The sequence below is a fragment of the Ascaphus truei genome, chromosome 5 (assembly GCF_040206685.1).
Source record: "Ascaphus truei isolate aAscTru1 chromosome 5, aAscTru1.hap1, whole genome shotgun sequence".
NCBI classification, from domain to species: Eukaryota; Metazoa; Chordata; class Amphibia; order Anura; family Ascaphidae; genus Ascaphus; species Ascaphus truei.
Window position 1 is genome coordinate 52,688,545 of NC_134487.1, and position 17,439 is coordinate 52,705,983.

A 17,439-nucleotide genomic window follows, 5' to 3' on the forward strand; every position below is an offset into this window, starting at 1 on the left:
TGGGATCCTACTTCTACCACGTAGTTAAACTTGTAGCTGGATATCTTTTTGCCGCACAATTCTAATAATTAGAATAGTGTGGCAAGAAGCTGGGTAATTAGTTCTAGGCTTGTAAGGCAGACCAGCATTAAGATGTTATATTATGATGTGTCTTATCTCTTAAAAGGCAAGGTACCAATTGATGTTGCCTGCTAATAAAACCACAAGTGAGATATTCCTGTGTCCTTATTACACCTGCGCCCACCCACACAAAAAGATGAGGGGACCTCGGGAATCCATTTAGTCACCACACACACCATGATTAATGTAGCACAGAAACAAACAAATCAACTCAAAAGGCTGTATTTAATTAATAAATACTTTGTGGGCCCACTGTAGATGGCCCAATCCACCACATCGTTTTCTACAAGTCATCAGTTGTAACTTTAATCAGATATGTCTGATGCATACATTTTCCCTGACGAAAAGCTCAGTTTTCTGTTGATGTTCTCCATACAGGTGTCATTCAAAAGAAAGGAACATTCCCCCAAATAGTGATTATGAAGATTTGAAATCAGTTTGTTGTATAAACTGTATAAAAACATGAATGTTTAGAAAATTCTCATTTCTTTCTTACTTCACACATGTATATTTACAGAGTTTTCTTTTAGAAGATTGTTGTGGAGTGAGGAAGCTTTTCCAAGACGATTAACTTTGTCAGCAGCTTGACGTACACAGGAGGTAGAGATGTAAGATTAAATCCAATTCCGCTCACACCAGGTATGTTTACTAATATCTTGTGGGAATTCTTGTAGTGTGACAATTGAGACGTATTCAATTCCATGATGAGGTGTGTATAGGATAACATGGCTTCATCTTCTGACTTGACATCTTCGCTTTTGTCGTATCTTAAAAAGAATAAAATTACCTCTTCAATCTGATAATTCACAAATCCCGCCATTTTAGCAAAGAACGTTATGAAGAAAACATGTTCAACCAATATATTGCAGACCATGGCTCATTCATTTATTTTCCCATTATTATAATAGGACTTTTCATGCAAATATATTACTGCTTGATATTTTATTTATAAAAAGTTTTACAGGGAAAATAATGCATTGAGAGTTCTCTCGTTTTCAAGTATGCCCTGGATACAGAGTTACAATGACAATACATGGTTACATTACACCCTGATCCATACATCCTGATATGGGCAGAGGTGCTCAACTTCAGTCCTCAAGCTCGCCCAACAGGTCAGGTTTTCAGGATAGCTCAGCTCCAGCACAAGAGGCTCAATCACGAGCCTCTGATTGAGCCACCTGTGCTGAAACAGGGACTGATTAAGCCACCTGTGCTGAAGCAGGGATATCCTGAAAACCTGGCGGGGGAGCTTGAGGATTGGATATGAGCGCCCCTGCATTAGAGCATATTATCTTCAGCAACACTAAAGTAGGCATGTTTAATGTACACAAAGTATTACATACCTCCAATGTGGGTGAATTTCTAAAAACCTTGACACGCCCGTTTGTGCTGCGGCCTCGTCTATGTGCACAGACACATCTGCACATTGGAAAAACAAATGCAAGTTTTGTAAGCCCGTCATGCGGCTATCCTGAACTGCATTAGCAGTGCACATGCATCCAACTACACATACAAATTAGCAAAAAAATCAGCCTTCAAATTCAAGTGAGGGAAGCGGGAACATGATGTAAACCTGCTGAAGGGGGCACCAGTCTGTGCAATGTTTGCATTGCTACACCTCCAGGGTAATTGAAGTGGGACACGTATAGCGACACTCCAGAGTAAGCTGCATTTCCCAGCAGATGTGCTATGATCCAGAACGACCCCATTTTATACATCCAGGATTTCTGGTAGTTATTGAGTCTGGCAAAGTAGTAAAAGAGCAGTATTATAAAGGATGTACATTTTTGAGTAATGGGATATTAAATATATGCACCCTGATACCGAGGGATTTTAAAGTTATACATAATTACCTCCAATACACACTATAAATGTTAAAAAACGACTTCAAAGTAACTTAACGGCCAGCAATAGAATTAGCACTCAACATTCAATATTTTTATTTTCAGACTTTTAAATGACGACATGTATTTGTTAATAGTCAATGGATAAAACGGTAACCTAAACTATATGAAACTGTATATAAACTAGCATTACTGTATTTATATCACTCTTCATTATAAACTTTTTTTTGCAGATATGCAGTCTTAAGTCCAGGAGTCAATACCAGTTTTAAATGTTACATTTAAATATGCATCCAACACTTATATGTATACTGCTTTTCAGATCACAGGTTGCCTGTACCCTGCCATTTTCATCTTCATGCTCTCTTGTGGTTTTCCAAGAGTTTTGTATTTTGAAACAATATTAATGCAAGAATGTTTTCTTGCAGGGACTTTTAAAAATGACCAACAGTTTTTAAGGGTCATTTGTAAAACTCAGCACGGTTACCCAAAAATTGCTAGGACCAACCAAAATGTCATGCATGCTGCATATTCAGTGACATCTGTCACTGTTGATTAGGTAATTAAAAATACATTTCCAAACATAGCCTAAATTATTAAAACATAGTTAAATAGTATTATAGAGCTGCTTTCAAATGTTGCCATCCCACATTAGATGTATGGTGTTGACAATTTTTATTTTGCTAAATATCTCCAGAAACTGGCTCCAATAATCCAAGAAACAATAATATTTGATTAGCGAGTGTGTACATTGAAAGTAGCATTTTATATTCTGGACCCCCACCTGAAAATAAAAATACTTAAGCAATTGAATCTGCTTTTCCTATTAAGTAAGAACTGTATTCTGATTATGAATGTGCGTCCTAATAATATAAAGATATATGTAATGCTTCCTAAATGTGATTAAAAAGTATTCATACAGAATTGTAAAATGTTTTCATACAAAAGGATTGCGCGTGTTTGTTCTTACTTGGTATGTAACGATGTAATTTACATCTCTGTAACCTATTTGTACTGCGGAACAATACCGTGCACCCCAAAACTGGAACAATCTACCGGAGACTCTCACAGCCGCCAGTCTAAGTTCTTTCAAAACTAAAGCGGTCGCACATTTTAATCTGGCCTGTAACTGTTACATATGCCTGTAATATATATTATCTCTAACTGTGCATGCAATGTCTTGAATATAATGTATACCCTGTTCACTTATGTGACTGTATTTGTAACCATATGTCATCTTAACGCTATGCCCAGGACATACTTGAAAACGAGAGGTCACTCTCAATGTATTACTTCCTGGTAAACCATTTTATAAATAAACAATAATAATAAAAAGGAAAGTCCCTTGTACTTACATGTGTGAGCATCCTTTAGAAGCCACTATGTTTAACACAGGAAATGTGTAAATGATAAACCGTAATTCTTTGTGAGGAAGGAAAGAATACAAGAATATAAAACCTACAGTTGGTGCGATCAGTATATGGGTCCTTCTGTCAACCAGGCCAAATGGCAAAAAGAAAATGCTAAATGCCAGAGCCCGAGGTATTGCTGAATAAAAATACCACAAAAACGGGGAAGTCTTACACGGCGGTTAAGGAGAATGTTGACAGTATTAAGAAAATTCTTTCTACCAATGGCAGCTGCAACTAACGCAGGGGGGCTCAACTCCAGTACTCAAGACCTCCTAACAGGCCAGGTTTTAAGGATGTCCCAGCTTCAGCATGCATGGCTCAATCTTCTACTGAGCCCCTGATTGAGCCACCTGTGCTGGGATATCCTTAAAACCTGACCTGTTGGCAGTGTCTTGAGGACTGGAGTTGAGCATCTCTGAACTAAAGAAAACAAGTAGTTATGCTTTTTAAATGTAGGGGGCAGACTGGAAAGTACTTCAGAAGTACCTGTCCTGCTCCTGTCCCCTATGCCAGCTTGGACAGGGCTAACATCATGAGGAAACGACAGACCGCTTCAGAGACATGGATATCGTCAGCACCTCTCCCCTGCATCTCTGCTGTTGGGGTCTGTTTGCTACTCAGCTGTGTTCACTTCACCTCAGACGCTCTTATAAACAACACCCAAGCTGCAGCAAAGGCGGCAGCCAAAGGGTATTATTGGATACAATATTGAAGCATCTCCATCTTCACACTTTACCTGCTCTCACAGCTCTACCTGTGCATAATCCCACCTCTTCCCAACACCAACTCCTTCAGTTAACAAGCAGCTATCTGGAACACCCCACCTTCTCACACCCGGTACCGTATGTTTCCACTTACCCTTCCTTATAGATTGTAAGCTCCTTGAGGTAGAGCCCTCATTTACCTACTGAAATTATATCTGTTAATGTGTAATTTTATTGTTTTCGTCCTCCAACCCTATTGTACTGCGCTACGGAATATGTTGGCGTGTTATAAATAAATAATATCTTCTTTCAGCATAAATATACTATAAATATTTTACTATTCTATTTACATCATATACACACAAAATTACCAATGCTGCTCTACCTTTTAACAATGTTGAAAATATTTCACATGATACTCAATTCAGGGTGCAAGTAGAAAAACAAAAAAACAAAGGGTACTTTGTAGCATTTAGGAGCGTGGTACTATCCTACAAATGGCTATATTGTTGTGACATCTAGGTTGTATCCTACTTACACAGAAAGGTATGAGTGGGTTGTTACTATGTTTAACACTTTTTGCTACCAGCTCTCACTTTGAGTTTTCTGTACTAATTGCTGGCAACTCCAATCATGGATGTATAAATGGGTGACACCCATCAGTATATACTGGCCATTTGTTATCCGAAATATTAATAGTGTTATGTCGGCTATTATATCTATGCTATAGGTGTGTGAGACCCTGTATCAGTGGTACTGGGAACATTGAAGTGATATCTGTATCCAATGTTCCCTCTATAACTGCATATACTCTATATATCCCATTTTGTGACTACTAGTCCTATAATGGTTAAATAGGCCCATCTATATTGCACTAATTGCTGACAACTCCAATGATGGATATATAAACAGATTACACCCATCAGCATATACTGGCTACGTGTTATCCCAAGCATTAATAGGGCTGTGTCAGCTATTATACTTATTTGATTACATCTATGCTATAGGTTTGTGAGACATTATACCAGTGGAGTGCGGATATCTGTATCCAACGTTAAAGGGATATCTGTACCCAATGTTCTCTCTATAGCTGCACTGACAGCTCTATACACCCAACTTTGACTACCAGTCCTACAGTGGTCCAAAATACCTATCTATATTGAGCTCTGGTCACTATATATTCACATGCATTTTTATTATTAAGGTTTAGATAAAATTATATTATTTTTATGATCCTTACATGATCTATATAGGAGTTTGTGTACAAGTTAGCTAATTCACCTACTATATCCTGATTCTATACCTAGATAATATATCTTTAGGACTTATATGGTCATCATTGCATATCCACAGCGAGTGCATATTGTAGAATATTTTGTGGACTATCTTAGGTCTTATTGTAAACGTGACTTCATACCCTCAAATCTTTGATACAAGTCACAGTACATATTGCAGCCAGCTCTAAAACTGCACTGACAACTGTTCTTCACTGAAGGAAACAAGCAGAAAAGACATAGGTGGCAGAAGCAAGTATAGTAACATTCTTATCTGCTGTGAATTTCATGTTACAATTATGTCACAAATAGTATGTGACATATCCGAATATAAGATTGAGAAAGAGACCACTGAGTTCCACTAGTGCACAAACCACAGCACCCAAACAAAGTCAATGCAATTAATCTTGAAAGAGAAAAAGAGCTATGTGATCACAATCAGTAAGTGAGTATATTCTGGTCATCCAATAAACTTGATGGTGGTAGCAGTAGCTTCTGTACCCCTATTGTACAAGTGGACAACTAATTGCGAATATAATGTGTACTTTAGAGACTCTAATAATGATCAGAACGCTCTGTTAGGGTATTTCACAATTAGGCTGCGCTTGTGCCGACGACGCGACAAAACAAATGCATTGACCCGTCGCGTGCGCTTATAGTAAGCGTGACGCAGCGACGGATTGGTCGCGATCGCTGGAAGTCATCTCTATTTGATTTTCAAGCGACCGTCGCGTCGCAGGCACTATAAGCGCAGCCTTAGGAGGATGCATGGAGCACAATTTTGCCTCTGGTTCAGATTCAGTCAAAATTATATTTAAAAAAAAAAAAAGCATTTCTGTGGAACATTGCTGCTTCAGGTACTTGAAGTAACACCGGCTTAAAGGATACTCCCCAATACGAGCTTTTATTCAAAATCGTGTTGTACCACAGTACCTCTCCCTCAGGCCAAAGCACACGTTTCCACAAAAGTGAATCCACTGCCACAGAGAGTCCTAAAATACATTTGATAAAACATAGAAGAGTTCATAGATTTGACAGTACTACACGCTAAACACAAAGTGAAGCCTTTCTTATTTATATTGCCAAGATTTGTTATAAAATAATCTCATTGTAGCAGAGTAGCTGCTGTACTAGATTACAGGAGCTAAATACAATGTAATGCTTGTAAGATTATTTCTGGCATTCCACATACCAGCTGTATTTTGTTTGCAACATATCCTGGATTCACAATAAAATATATTTAATATAGGCCTTTTCCTAATTTATTTTTAACAGTAGTTATATTGTAGGCCTAAAAAGATAGCTACAAAAAAAAGTACATTAAAGGGGGGAAAAAAAGAGGAATTTATACTGAGAAAAGAATGCATCAAAAGTTGCAGTATTGCAGTGAACAGGACTAAAATCACAAGACGATAAATTTTTGCATCGAATTTTCCAAAAACATAAAATTACTGGAAATAAATATTTGATCATTGGGAAAATGTGAAGGCATTCTGAAAAAAAAAAAATGTTCTCGGGTTAAGTGGAACTGCACCTTAAAGCAAACTATTACTCAAACAATGGCATGCTTATACTCTCACTAATTGTTTTGATCCTTTTTTTAAATTGACCAGCATGAGTGCTCTTCATAGATGCAACTCATGTATAAAAAGTCAAAACTACTCAGATGACCACAGGTACAGCTCTTAAATACACCTACAAGAATCGGAAGCGATCTTGGTCACCAGACACATTCTTATATCTGAATTTAAAAACGTGAGCAAAATACGATATTAGCATCTTTAACACCTAAATACAAAATAAATATTATAAGTCACAATATGGCCCAGAAAATATAATCAGTCAAATATTTTTAAATTGTTCGTTTCGTTCATACAACCATTCAAAACAAGTAACATTGTAAATATTTTTTAGTTATCAATGTTCATTTTAAACATCTTAAAAAAAGGTTAAGGCATCAGTTAACGATCTTGTGCTGGGGATGAAGTAGATTCTATACACCCCACAGAAAATAAACCCGCTTCAGTACTTAACACAGTATTAGCATTTCCAAGCCCTCAAACAATCTTGCCAGGTGCTTTTTGCGAGCTACAGTTTCACGTTAACTTACCTAGTAGCCAACTGACATGCCAACCCCAAAGATGCTAATAATAATAGTTTTTCCTTATATTTCCTGAACCTGTTCAAATGTCCTCCCCCGTCTGGATTATTTTAATATACTGCTAACAGATCTCCCTGCCTCACAACTTCCTCCTTTACAATCTATCCAAAATTCTGCTGCTAGAATAATTTCACTCTCTCTCTACTCATTTCCTCCTTAAATCCCTTTCCTAGCTCCCCATCAAATTTCAGATAACCTACAAAGTTCTCCACCTTACCTTCAAGGCTCTCCACTCATCTGCTCCTCCCTACATATCAGATCTGATCTGATCTCTTGCTATGCCCCAGCTTTTTTCCTTTACTTTACCCATAACGGTCTCGTCTCCACCCCTTTCACTTCTAATGCGCTCGCTCTCCATAAACCGTTTCCCTCGCTGCCCCTTACCTGTGGAACTCCCTCACACACGGTATAGACCAAGCACCTTCTCTCCCCCACCTTGAAGTCAAACCTCAAACCCCACCGCTTAAATGAAGCATTCCAATAGCCTGGACTCATGATTACTGTCCCACACCCACTCATACCAACCATTGTGGCCAAGCACTGCCATCTACTGCACTTACTCCATCCCCTGCTTTCTCTAAGTCTCCCAACATATCACTTAGATTGTAAGCTCTCCAGGGTAGGGTTTTCCTTTCCTATTGTCTGACTTATTGTATTTATATTATAATTCCCTGTATTGTATTGTCTCTTTGTAAAGCACAGAGTATACTGCGGGCACTATGCATACAATATCCCCATTCTCGGTCACAGCAAACAGCATCGCCATCTATCCACTCACCAAATCACATTCGCTGGGTGTTACATTTGCACCCTCACTCGTCCCCATTCACATTCTGCCTAAAAAGTTATCGTTTCTTCCTCCGCCCCCGTACTGCTCAAACTCTAATCCATGTATCGCACATCTTGACTGTTGCAATCTACATCAGTCATTGTCACAAGGTTTCAGAGTAAGTGCCTTTACTCACTGAGCCGCCCCCTCTGCATGTTGTTCCTGCATCAATATTTTCCCTCGCAATCATTTGCCCAGAACAATGTCTGCTCATTTACTCCTTCAATTCCTATCCTGGCTTCCCAAACTCCGAATTACAAAAGGTTTTCTTCCTCACCTTTAAAGCAGCAAAACACACATTTTTTTTTTAAAATACAGTATTCAAGCAGGGGGTGTCTGGAGCTGAACGGTGTTAATTTCAACTCCGGGGAACCCCTGAATCTTGGCTCCATAAGGGCTGCCGGTATCTGTCTTCAGTTTAAAGCTTTCGGTCACGTGGGCCATGGGATGACGTCATGGCTTCCTATTGGCCTGCGAGACATTTAAAGCAGCCATTTCGTTACCCCGACAAGCTCCCTGTCTGCATAGATACCGGTACCCTTTAAGGAGGTAACGTCGTCCCTTGTGATTTACTACTGGTCCACGCGGCACGGGAGCTTTAAACTGGAGGCAAGTATCGCAGGAAGCAGGGAATCCCGGAGCTGAAATTAATGCGACTGCGACAAAATTGCCACCGGCGTTCCACCTCAGGTCATCTTGCCACCGGTCACCCAGCTGCCATCTTTAAATGACCGCTCAACATGCTTTGCGTCTGAGGACGCTCCGACAGCAGTTGAGAGTGCGCCCAGCAGGACCCTCATGGTGGCCGCCAGCATGCCTGGCTGCCGCCCTGAGTATCCTGCTGGACGCACATATGGGCGCACTCACAAATGCTGTAGAAGCGGCGGCCGAGCGAGGTGCCCAGCGGCTGGGGAGGACATTTCAAGATGGTGGCCTAGTGACCGGTGGCAAGATGACCAGCGAGGAGTTGTCCGACGGTGATTTGGTAGCAGCCAAAATCACAATCCGAAAAAATAAAAAAAAACACATAAAAGGTGTTACAAGGAGTGCTGCTTTCATCCTTTGGACTCTTGTTCCTATATCCCAGCTTTGATTTTTTTTCTATACTCCTGAACTCTGCTCATAGCCATCTCCTTTCCACCCATTTCCCATTTCCAGGTCTCTATACCAATAGTGTAGATTTCCAAACAACATTCTGAATGAAGCATTTAAAACAGCCGGGACTAGCGGTTACTACTCACCATAGCCACAAGTACCCAATGGTACTCTTGGCAAGGTATTGCCATCCACTTGACTTACGCCTTCCCCTAATGTCCCTGAGTCTTCCAACATACCATTTAGATTGTAAGCTCTGTGACAGGAATTTATTTTTCTTTATATGCTTTTATATTTCTTGCACTTATTGTATTATATTTCTCTGTATTCAAATGTCTGCTTAGTAAAGCGCTGCATTCAATATATGTGGCATAGAAGTATAAGGCCGAGGCCCCGCTGCTCGCGCCCGCACGGCCGCCCTGCTTCCCGGCAGCGCGTGCAAGACACTGCACCGCGATCTGCAGCCCACTTTTTTCCGCGCGGGGGGCGTGGCCAAGTCGGGTCGGGGGCACGGCCTTGAGAGGGGGTAATGTCCCTCTCCAGGCTATGCGGTCCCGCGGATGTCACAGCCCTCCCCCCCCCCGTCTCGGGGAGAGACAGTGAGCGGATCTGTGCCCTGTCACCCCCTCAGCAAAAACGGGGAGAGGGTAGCCACCTGCCTCCCGTAGCCGCCTCCCCTCTTCATTGGCTGACTGCTCCACCACGTGATGCGTCAGCGCTTCTGATCACCAGAAGCTTGCATCGGCCGGCTGACGCGTCACAGCACACAGTCAGCCACGTAGGAAGGAGCCAGCGGGGACCTCCAGACTGGAGGAAAGGAGTTGGTGACCCGCGGCTGTGCACGCTGCCGACCGCAGCGGGTCCTTAGCCTAAAGATATATAGACACAAATACATCACTTTTATATGCTTGCTCTCACACGTAATGGGATAATGCACAATACATATAGATCGATTTTTAAATATTATACCCTGCAGTCTGTGAAAGTAGTGTGACTATTACAAATCAGCATTTCAAGATAATAGATTGTCCAATGTTTCTGAGATATACACAATGTCCAGACTTAAGAAAACACATTGTAATAAATCAAGTAAACTTACCTAACCAAACACATCCAGCTGGGATTGCATGAGAAAGGATCTTTAAGACCGAAATCCTTTTCCTTGTAAGTGTCAGACACAGCATGAGCCCCAGGAATATACATAGCTCAGATCTGAACACAACGATGGCCAATGCAGAGAGCCAAATAAATGGGCCAGGTTTCTGCTGTATCCAGGATGTAAAAGCGAACAAAACTGAAATCAAAAAGGATTTCACCAACTCAAACAAATGTATTGGCAAACAAAATCATGAAAATATATGCAGTTTGCGCTATATTTTATCAGATTAAACATGAAAGTTCTTTATATATATTGTACACAAATTTTAGAACACACTAGTTATAGACTTAAAAGCCCATGAACAACATCTATGAGGAATTTTAAAGCTTGGTCCCAAAAGAAAAAGCCATAAAAGTTGTTTTTGTAAACTCTGGCCAGATGGTCTTACAATGTAATTATATATAGGAGGAGAGTTTTAACACCACATAGTATGTTTTCAACAAAGGCCTTGTGTCACACGCATAGATGGGCAAATCAATGATGCATTGCAGTAAAAAGCTGCTACTTAATAGTTTCGAACAAAAGACAAAAAGCCCTAGTGCAACATCCAACTTGACAAATTATATAGTTAAATACTTATCTGTTTATCTTCTCATAAACAAGGGTTGTTTAGTTCAATTCTTTGGTCAAACTATGTTAAGCCTACCACCCTTTCACAGTATGGTCCACCTGCAGGTCCTTTGATTTGGGTTCTTAGCTTACAGGGGTTGTGTTGTGTTTGTTAATTTCAGTTGGCAAAGGAACTTCGATGTAAGTGGCCCCCCTCCTGCCTGTTTTCATGCTCACTCCTTCCACCATTTTAATTGCAGTTCTTGCTAAGCAACTATGAATGACCAGCCTATAAAAGACAGTTCTCCTTCCATTACAGAGGTTATGAGAGCTTTTTGCAGGTACAGCAGTGTTAGGACCTACAGATGGGTCACACTGTGACATGGTTGTAGGCTTAAAAACTTTGGCCACAGAATTGAACTAAATGACCCTGGCTTATGAGAAGATAAACAGATAAGTATTTAACTATATAATATATGTCAGGTTAGATGTAGCACTAGGCCTTTTTGTCTTTTGTTCTAAACAGGAGGTCACAATCCTAGTAGCCCTCCTCGACACATACACACACGTATCTGTACCGTGTATGCTGAGCTTAATAAATCAAAAACGAATAGACAATATTGTTCTGTGGCTAATGAAATGCTTGTATTTGTGCGAGCTTTCGAGATACGCTGATCTCTTCTTCCGGCGGTGTTACAATGATAAAGCAAGAAAGGGTTTTAATTAAAAACAGTGAGTCCTGGAATGTATCTGTGACTAAAGCCTATTCCTCCCCCCTGTGCAGTATGCGATTTATGACTTAAGGTGTTAAATGGTCCCTGAATGTTAGTGATGTAAGAATGTGTGTGTGTGTGTGTATGTGTATGTAAATATTTATAAAGCGCCCACAGTGCTTTACAAAAGGTGTGTGTGGGAGTGTATGTATGTATGTATGTATAAATAAATAAGTGGTGGATTTGGGTTCTGAGCTTACTAGGGCTGTGTTTGTTACTTAATATTTTCCCCTAACTTATAAAATCCATCTTCCAAATCTACCGGTGTGGACATGAGAATAATTTGTAAGCGTGGGTGCCAGTTTAGAAAAGGGGGATAAATTACTCTGATTAAAGGAATTCCACACAAATATTCTCTTCATCATTCATGCTAGTCACACTGCAGAGTAACAAATATTCATTGCAAAAAATGATTTTTTAAATATGTGCAGTTTTTTCCCTCTGGAAGTACAGCAATTGCCATTGTCAGTATCTGTTTTGATTATTATTATAAGCATGATTTTGGAAGGGAAAGTGTGGGTTGATTTGCTTATTATTCAAAAACAATGTCACACATTCACAGTTTTGCTTTTTATGTCACCGTTCAATATACTGTGAAGGAAGCCGAGATTCTCCAAACTGCTGGGAAGAATGCTTTACAATAGGGCTGGGCAAACTGGGGGGCACGAGCGGGTTTCAGAGGTCCCGCACTCTTCCCCAAGGGATTTAAATGAAATGCCAGGGGACCGCACAGGGCCTCTGCAACCTCTACTTACAGAGATTCCGCCGGCTTCAGGACGCGTCACCATGGTAACAGACAAAAGGGACTGTTTAGTCAAGAAACAGTCAACTGATTAAAACATGTATCACCTGCACAATAATAAAACCTATGCTTACCTATAGGAAGGGCGAACATATTTGGAAGCGTCCGAGTGCAATAAAACATCAAATGAAATTGAGTGGCTGTCATCAAGCAGAAAAAGGTAGATGCAGTCGATCCAAACTGTTTCCGAACTTCTTTTTGTAACTTCCATAATGCAAAAATCACAGTCACCCCCAAGGCTCCTCGCACTATTTGTAAGGGGGGGGGGAAACAAACATTCATACAGAATTATTTAAGATCAAATTAGTACATTCTAAATATACAGTTTTTTGTGGTTCTAAATATGCAGGTGTGCATAGCTCTTAAGGGTCATTCCACTGAAGTCCATTGCAGGGTAACGCATCCGATCCAGCGTTAAAGGCTTTTGATGGAATGGCAGTTAATGCTGTATCGGGTGCATTAACCTGCAATGGGCCATATTGAAGCTGCCACTTAATTGGTAATTAAAGGACCAATGAAATGTCCAATGTGGTGCTCACTATGTTTGGAAGCAGACAAGTGGGAGTTTTTGAAGTGAAACTTGTTTAGCAGCACCTGCCACATGAGGGAAAATTGCACGGCAGTGAATGGAGTTGATGGAGACGCAAGTCACTGGTGACGTCACTGCTGGCAGAAGAGGCCATCAGCGACGTCAGCTTCCAACACCAGCAGTCACCGGAGCGGAGGAAGGGAAGTCAGCGTGCGGGTGGAGGGTAGAGGAGAAACACGATGAACACCCCCACCCTGTACCTCCGCCAGGGGGAGGAGAGGGTGGGGCTGGCCCGGGGCTCGCAGACTCACCACCGGCGGAAATTGTGTTTTGATTTTTAATTAAAAAAATTACCATCACAAATACAATTTCTGTGACAAGACAGTGACAAAAGACGAAGAAGCTTCACTTAAAATACGCGTGCTCGGGGCACACACAATTTTTTTTGTAATGTTTCATGGATAGATATGGATTTGTTGTAGGCAGCAATACTTTTTAGTGGACCAAGATAGAGTTCTTTAGACAAAAGTTTAGTGTACACTTCACTAGTGTCTTCAAGCAGCAAAACCTCCCCCCTCAAAATATTTTTTATTTTTACGCTTACCTGTACCTTATCTATGATCGCCCAACCTCACTAGACATCAGTAGAATTTTCGTGCCGGCTTTGACACAAAAAAAAAACCCTACAAATATAGCCGTGGGGTCACAAATAGAAACCTGCAATGTCATCTGCTGTCGATGTTGCACCTTTCTATTGGCCGACCGAGCAAACTCTGGCACTGAGGGGTTCCCGGAAGTCAGGGGATCACATTTCAGGTCACCAATGAGCAGCGCGGACTGCTGCTTCCAAGTTCCAACTTTGTGGCTTTGATCAGTACAATATAGTGCATCTATGAATTGCTCTGATGTTGTCCCCTTTAGTCTAAATGTCACCAGGACAAATACGACTACTATATCATAGATACATAGAAGAGGTGTGGTACAGACGGGCCCCGTTAATACGGCGGGTTCCATTCTATGGCCCCGCCGCAAATCGCGGGAAAGCGGAACCAGCGATTTTTGGCATCCCCTGCACAATCCCCCTTCTGCGCTTGCGCGATCTCCGTTCTGCGCATGCGCAACCTTGGCAGCCCCCATTCTGCGCATGCGCGACCCCCGGCAGCCCTCGTTCTTCACATGCGCAGACATGGCGGCCCCCTTCTTGGTACCACCGGATTGGCCCGTCTGTATACCAAATTAATTACTACCACATACAACAAGATATTCTAATTTTCTACAGTTCACTTATTTTTAAATAGTTTGTCTTACTATAAAATGCTGATTTGGGGCAAAATAAAAGCCAGACGATAATAGAGTTCTGATAAACACCAGGAGTAAGCATATTAACATGAACAGCTGCTTTATGATGTTCATCAGCATTAATTGCAACCGAAAGTGCTTTTTTTAAAGCTTGGCACTAATATACGCCTTAAAGCAACAGTTTGTACTAATAGCAATTTGTTTTGCCTTTTTAGTCGAAGAGATCTTGTCTTGCCCTTTCCAACGCAGATTTTATTTTTAAAATGCGCTGCTCTGTTCAGGAGATATTGAAGCATTTGAAAAATTAGGTGTCCAGGAGGTTAAAATACAGCTCTCCCCAGAGCAGTCGGAAAGGTATCCAGGTAAGCTCAGATGCTACAGCAGTATTGGTAAACTCCAGTCCTCAAGGACCACCAACAGGCCAGGTATTATGGATATCCCTGCATCAGCACTGAGCCACCTGTGCTGAAGCAGGGATATCCCTAACACCTGGCTTGTTGGTGGCCCTTGAGGACTGGAGTTGGCCACCTCTAGAGATGAACAAAATCAGGATTTTTAAACATTATAGAAGTTACTCATATACGCTACAGGAGACGATTGCTGCTATAAAAAGAAAACCTAATTTTTTCATGCAAACATTCCAGATGGGATCAACAATTATTTTGCTCCATTATGGAAATAGTTGGCGAGATTTCAAAATGAAAAACCATGTACGCCCGGGGATTGCCTTTATATTGTACTACTGAGAGCAACATAAATTATTAACATACAGAGGTGCTTTCCAGATGTTAAAAGGATTGTCTGCATCTCTTGTATTTATTTCCATACTACACAACTTTATTTCATATAGCAATTTTCCCCCAATGGGACACAAAGCGCTTCACAATTACAGTATAGCACGCGATGCACAGCACAGGAATTTTACAGTGTCCCTGCCAAAATGAGTTTATAATCTATGATTTTAGTGCCTGGGGGAGAGAAAGTGACCTGCCCAAGGTAACAAGGACTGACACTGGGAAGTGAACTAGGTTCCCCTGCTTCAAACTCAGGGCCATTGTTTACACTTTACAGTCTGTCTTTAATCACTGAGCCGCTACTTTTCCTTAGATGACAATAAGATTTTGTAATGAAAATCACCTTGGAGTAGCATAGTGGTGATGTTGGTCTTAAAAACATTAATTCTTAACAAGATTACTTACATTTTGTGTGCGCTCTTGGGAAAACTAATTTCTTCTCCCCGTGAGAGATATAAAATGTATTCCCTAGTGTGCATTTACAGTAAAAAAAAATAACTATTATAAACTGAGGGGTATCTATCTTTTTTCTTGCTTAATGTCATTTAAAAGTAGCGACTGAGCCCTTCATGTACATTTGATAATCTCCAGGAAATTTAAACATAACATCCACCTTTATTAATCCCCATTCCAGCCCGCTCAATACCCAGTTCTATGGTCAATGACCGCATCAGAACAATGAAGATTAAGATATATAGATATATCACAATAGTTCACAACCTTTGATCTTATTTTAAATGAGTGGTTTCAGATTTGATTATGAATAACATGGCATATTGGAAATGACAAGACATGCAAAGGACCCTTACCAGTCACTCCTACAAACTCTTGTTCTCTCTCTAAAGTTGCAGTTTGCCTTGGGACCAAATTAAACTAGGGTTTAATGAATTCAAGATATATAAATGAACTATGAATATTAAACCATTCAAAGCCAGAGAGGTCAGCAACACAGCAGCGAAAAGGCCAAGCATTTTAACTTTTGAAAGTTTTCCTGTCAATGTGTATCAACGTTGTAGTCTGTTTTTAGGGTGCGTTTTACTTCCCCAATCCCAGCCTGGTCTCTTCCTTTTCCCATCCTGTCTTTCTAGTTGGTTATTTGACATGCAGAGCCACAAATACAACCAATCACTGGTGTGCAGCAAACAAAAAACAAAAAAAACCCACAACAATCACCCACTTCCATGTTCACAAACCCCAATATAAAGGACAACAATGACAAATCCAAATGTGGTCCAATTTACATTAAAGGCATGAGTTTAGTTCGAGTTCCAATGCATTTTAAGGAACCCCCAACACTCCCTAATAGCGAGCCTGAGATCAGATGCATTGTAAATTCTTCTGTATTTGGTACCATTTTCAAATGACCATGAAAATTGTAGGGAATCCTTTAGTTAAGCCCAGGGAACCCAAGGGTTCCTAGGAACCAGTGTTGAAAAACACTGTGCTAGAGTCTCCACAACTTCACCCATGAGTTGTTTAGTGTAATTTAGAACACAGCCTGTGATTACCTGCACGAGTTTCTCTAACACCGAGGTGTCTGATTGCTGTGCTTTGCATTCATACCTATCAGCTGGGAATAAAACTTGGACACTTCCAGCAGGGAGAGAAGATACACCGCGGGAGCAGACAGGGCGGCGATGAACATCGGTCCGAGGAATGTCCTGGGCACCACCCCCGGGAACTCATGGTGATCATACTGCCAAGAAAAAATCGCATGAAAATCCACTCACTGCAGGAGACACAACGCGGAGCAGCAGCCTGCTGGCTTTACCTTATCTAGGTTGAGCCTGTGGTAGATGATATCGTGGGTTGCCTGCAGGTTGAAGCTTTCCTCCACCTTAGTGAACGGGCAGATAATTAAATGCACAAAAGCAACACAAGTAATTAGGAGCAGAAGCCAGGCGTGTCTCCCCGAGCTGTGTTTCTCAGCCATGTTGGATGGTGAGACACTCCCCCAGCACAGGGTCACAGGGAGGAGACACCCAGCATGTCAGTAAAATAATGCTACAGGTTGACATAGAACACAATAACCAGATGCCCAAGTTTTAATACAATGTTTTATTGTAACCTTGATTTCCAAAGATATGTCTGTATA

General features: G+C 40.9%; 1 protein-coding gene across 3 annotated transcripts; it reads right to left on the reverse strand.

Annotated features, from left to right (window-relative positions):
• Positions 1–326: 326 nt before the first annotated feature.
• Positions 327–17,422, reverse strand: ALG12 (ALG12 alpha-1,6-mannosyltransferase). 3 transcript variants are annotated; one of them, XM_075599819.1, is made up of 9 exons: positions 17,116–17,405; positions 16,908–17,040; positions 12,797–12,970; positions 10,539–10,733; positions 6,243–6,346; positions 3,320–3,543; positions 1,694–1,863; positions 1,464–1,539; positions 327–887 (listed from the first exon to the last, which is right to left on the reverse strand). In XM_075599819.1, the coding sequence occupies exons 1-9, from the start codon at positions 17,275–17,277 to the stop codon at positions 647–649; spliced, it is 1,479 nt and encodes a 492-aa protein (XP_075455934.1). In that variant the 5' UTR covers positions 17,278–17,405; the 3' UTR covers positions 327–646. The 3 variants fall into 3 exon arrangements, with proteins under 3 accessions (XP_075455934.1, XP_075455935.1, XP_075455936.1); XM_075599820.1 differs by lacking the exon at positions 17,116–17,405 and having other exon boundaries at positions 16,853–16,988; XM_075599821.1 differs by lacking the exons at positions 1,464–1,539; positions 1,694–1,863 and having other exon boundaries at positions 17,116–17,422.
• Positions 17,423–17,439: the final 17 nt, after the last annotated feature.

What these genes read in the sequence shown, in the direction of transcription:
- ALG12 (XM_075599819.1), bottom strand. Translation starts at nt 17,277, where the DNA reads ATGGCTGAGAAACACAGCTCGGGGAGACACGCCTGGCTTCTGCTCCTA. An exon ending in ACAGGCTCAACCTAGATAAG is followed by an intron (nt 17,041 to 17,115) that starts GTAAAGCCAGCA and finishes TTTTCTTGGCAG; the next exon opens with TATGATCACCATGAGTTCCC. An exon ending in TCTAAAGGATGCTCACACAT is followed by an intron (nt 1,864 to 3,319) that starts GTAAGTACAAGG and finishes CTACTTTGCCAG; the next exon opens with ACTCAATAACTACCAGAAAT.